The sequence below is a fragment of the Magnolia sinica genome, chromosome 4, assembly GCF_029962835.1.
Source record: "Magnolia sinica isolate HGM2019 chromosome 4, MsV1, whole genome shotgun sequence".
In the NCBI taxonomy this organism is placed as follows: domain Eukaryota; kingdom Viridiplantae; phylum Streptophyta; class Magnoliopsida; order Magnoliales; family Magnoliaceae; genus Magnolia; species Magnolia sinica.
In genome coordinates this window covers 22,988,418-22,992,362 of record NC_080576.1, presented here as the reverse complement: position 1 = coordinate 22,992,362, position 3,945 = coordinate 22,988,418, and the positions used below count along the sequence as shown (strand labels likewise).

The 3,945-nt window shown below is 41.2% G+C and overlaps 1 protein-coding gene across 1 annotated transcript; it reads left to right on the top strand.

Moving 5' to 3' along the window:
- The first annotated feature begins 624 nt into the window (after positions 1–624).
- On the top strand, positions 625–3,104 carry LOC131242779 (uncharacterized). The gene is made up of 3 exons (XM_058241653.1): positions 625–851; positions 1,774–1,996; positions 2,304–3,104. Exons 1-3 carry the CDS (start codon positions 663–665, stop codon positions 2,699–2,701), a joined length of 810 nt encoding a protein of 269 aa, XP_058097636.1. The 5' UTR covers positions 625–662; the 3' UTR covers positions 2,702–3,104.
- Positions 3,105–3,945: the final 841 nt, after the last annotated feature.

The following is a 3,945-nucleotide window of genomic DNA, read 5'->3' as shown; positions in this document are numbered from 1 at the left end:
AAAGACTTATGGATGGCGTGGATACACATTTGGGCCACAGTGCCAGTAAAAAAATAATTAAATCATGCCTAAAAACTCTAAATTAACATAGTATTGCCCACATGAGTTATGTAATGACCTGATTTTTGTCTGTCCCTTTTCCTGCTATGGAACGTTTAATGAATGGATTGGATAATATGCACAAAGCACATTGGACCCCACATACGACTGTAACTTTCTACGGTAGGTGTCCCCCTCCCCATAGCATTCCGTTGTTCCCTCTAGCTTGTCCCAACTCAGCTCTGGACTAGCCTGATATTTGGTCCCTGAAATTAGAAGGGGATGGATTCATCGGATGTACGGTTTGGATGGTACAGATTCATCACAGTATGTCCCACACAGCTCGAGTGTACTGGAACTTGCTTACATGCCAAACGTATGTCATCATTCCCCTAAAAGATATCGCTTCTCCCCAAGCAGCTGACGTTCGATCGTGAACGTGATTCCACCTCAGCCACAAGCAAAACGTGTTCCCTTATCATCGCACGTGAGATTTTCACCCATCATCCTACCCCCCCCGCTATTTTATCATCCCATGCTGACGTGGCACCCCTATTTATGTGCACATCCACAACTCATATTCCAAGGTCCTTTTCCTCTCTCTCTCTCCCTCTCTCTCAGCTATGGCCGATTCCAATGAAGAAAAATCTCTCGGAGAAGAATGCTTGGGTAGCCTTGAAGAGAAGATCTCTGATTTTTTCAGTGAATCTTCCAACGGTTCGAATTGCACTTCCCTTGACGATGATGAAGAGGAATCGTCCGATCCGGCCGAGAGGGAAGAATTCTGGCTGGGCCAGGAGAGCTTGCTCCAGGTAATTTCCCCGATTACCCATCAAAAATACCATATTTCCATTAATTAATTGAAATTTGCATTTTTTTAAAATATGAATCTTGGACTGTCCACTGTGGCATCCATGATCAAATGAATTATGAATTCAAAATTATTACAATTTGACTAATTAGGCCGCGTTTGGCAAATAATTCGCGATTTTGAAAACTTTGGAGTAGAATTTCCAAAAATCATGATACAATACTGCCGTGAATACCAGAGAGCTCTTTGTTTTCAATACAACACAAAAAGAGCCCAATTGCACGATTTTTATAGGGTTATTTCCATACACCTCCCTCCCTATTGATCTATGGACCGAAAACCGCCTGCTTTTAGAATATTTAAAGGATACCACTCACTTTTTGCACCGTTGGACATCTTGACGCCTGCCGTTGTCTAGATGTATGTATGAGGAACCGTATTTAAAAAAACCCAAAACTGTCCTAAGCTATACAATAGCTTCACAAACGAAAAAAAAAAACCAGCAAGAGAGATGCAGGTAACGGTCGAATTTCACATCCGACGCTGGTATAATCCTTTATCCATGACTAATTCAAGGACCCCTATGATGGATTAACGGTTTGGATCTTCCTAAACACATGCCAGGTGTACAGAACGAACCCTAGAGGACAGCCATTGATACTAATTTTTCTTAATTAGTTTTGAAAGTATAAAATGGTGAAGGAAAGACCATTTCTCATCAAGAGAAAAAAATAATAATTCACAGCCACTAACTACGATGGCCCATATGCCGCGCATAAATCCAAATCCCCTTGAAATTATCATGGCTTTAATTGTACATATACATTAGTTTCTAAACTACCATACATACATAGCTAATAACAGTTTCTTAATTTTGATGTTTTTATAATTTCCTAGACTCAAAAGAGGCATATTTCTCTCAGGAAATTCTATCCCGTAGTAACTTGACGGGATCAAAACTCCGGCGAGAAGTGAGCCGAGCTATGAAGATGACGAAAGAGACCGTCGAATGCCGCTGCCCAAAGCCGAGCTCGAACAGGTGTGCAATTTGTCTGCGCCGGGCAGTCATCGATCACCTTCACACCGTCGGATACGATGCTGCTTTGTGCACATCTACATGGAGGTCCACAAGAGAGATTCCTGGAGGTATATTATTTACTATTATTATTTTATAATTTTCTGTATTTTATGTAGGAATAAGAAAATTACAGCTCTTTAAATACATTTAGTTATTTATTAATATATTATCAGTTCTAGTTATATCTATTGATTATTAAGCTCATGTAAATAAATGGGTTGGTTCGAACTTTGCCTGAGATGACCCATTGATGTAGATTCTTGATGGGCTGGGCCAGATGACTCAATCCAGCCCAACACAATTTCAATCATTAATTCATGTATGTATGTATTTTTACATGTGTGGTAAAAATTCTTATATGTGTATTTTTATCAGGAAAGCATGAGTATATAGATGTCATCGTCCATGCCACGGACCGGAAGAAGGAAGCTCGGTTTGTGATTGAATTAGACTTCCGAGTGGAATTCGAGATGGCGAAAGCATGCGAGGATTACCAGAAGCTGATAACCCATCTGCCAGAATCCTTTGTGGGGAAGCCCGAGCACCTGAACACAGTGTTAAGTGTGGTGTGTGGTGCATGCAAGAGGTCGATGAGGGAGAGGAAAATCTACATGGGCCCATGGAGAAAGAGAAAGTTCATGCTGAAGAAGTGGGCTGGTTCTCAGCGGAGATGGTTTTCCGATCTGTCCCCGGCAGTGTCGGTCCAATCAAAGGAGCTTCTCATGCCCATTCACACTTTCAGCTTATGTTCAGCTGCAGTGGAGGTCGCCTGAGCAAGCGACTGCCGGAATATGACATGAACCCTTTGAAACTCTCTTGAGGCCCAGTTCTGGTAATGAGCTCGTGAGGCCCACTACTACTGATGAGCTCCATCTATCTACACTGCACAAGTCACCATATGCCACGTGGAAAAGTGGGCCAGGGTACCTTTTTTGCATGCTGACATGTCATCTTATCATTGGTCGTGGTACCCATTAGGAGTGCTTGAGAAAATGCCACGTGGAATCAAGGATTGCCTAGTATGTAGTGTGTGTAAAGCTAGTGGAGAGAGCAACAATTTTGTCAGTTTTGAAACACATGAAAAGCAGCGATGAGAGCTTTCATCTTGTTTGGCTTTATACGAACACTAATAATTTTAAAGGAGAAATTCTCAAGTCCAATCGGTTGGACGTCAAACCAGCGTTGTGATTTGTGATTAATTATTGTTTAATTAATAAGCGGGAGGGAAGGAAAAGGAGTATATGGATTGGGTGGGCCCTACCGCCCAACTACTGTCACCACGTGTTATACTCAAGATCCAAAAATCAATCACCTCATGTTGAGGCGTATGATAAAAAAAAAAAAAAAGCCTCATATGTGATTAAGGTGGACAACACAATCAGAAACAATACATGGGATAACGCCCACTCTCTAGTATTTCCTTTGGTGTGGCCTACCTGATTTTTAGGCCTCAGGAAGTTTAATGGCTGGAGTGGATTCAATATAAATATCATCATATAGGGCCATAAACTCAAGGGTAGATGTCTCTCTAACTATTTTCATCTTTGTAGGCCACTTGAATCACAGGACATATGCCTAAAACAGGATTACACATCTAATGGTCAGAGTGGATCTCACACACATTATAATGGGATTCATAAAAAAATCAAGGGTGGGCCTCCACCTCCTACCGGTTCCCCATAAATGACCATTTATCATAAAGGAGTTCGTAAGTCTACTGGTTGGACCACAAACCGTAGTACACCAAATCGATGACTTTCAAATTATAAAGTGCATCTGACAACTAGATCTTCTAGGTTGGTCCCACACAAGAATCACCTAGTACAATGGTTAGTCCTATCCACACATCACATGGACCAGATCATATAAAACAACATCCACACATTAGTAAATAGTGAAACACAAAGGTTGTTACGAGGGTTCATGAAAGGTGGTGATTGCGATAAGGTCAATCTATCAGATGGATTAGATTTCTGATGTAGCTAATGGATGAAAATTAACAATTACATGCAGTTGT

Bases quoted from the DNA above. Each gene is read 5' to 3' on its own strand.
- LOC131242779 (XM_058241653.1), top strand. From the start codon at position 663: ATGGCCGATTCCAATGAAGAAAAATCTCTCGGAGAAGAATGCTTGGGT. The intron at 852-1,773 runs GTAATTTCCCCG...TATTTCTCTCAG, and splicing joins GCCAGGAGAGCTTGCTCCAG to GAAATTCTATCCCGTAGTAA. The intron at 1,997-2,303 runs GTATATTATTTA...TATTTTTATCAG, and splicing joins CACAAGAGAGATTCCTGGAG to GAAAGCATGAGTATATAGAT.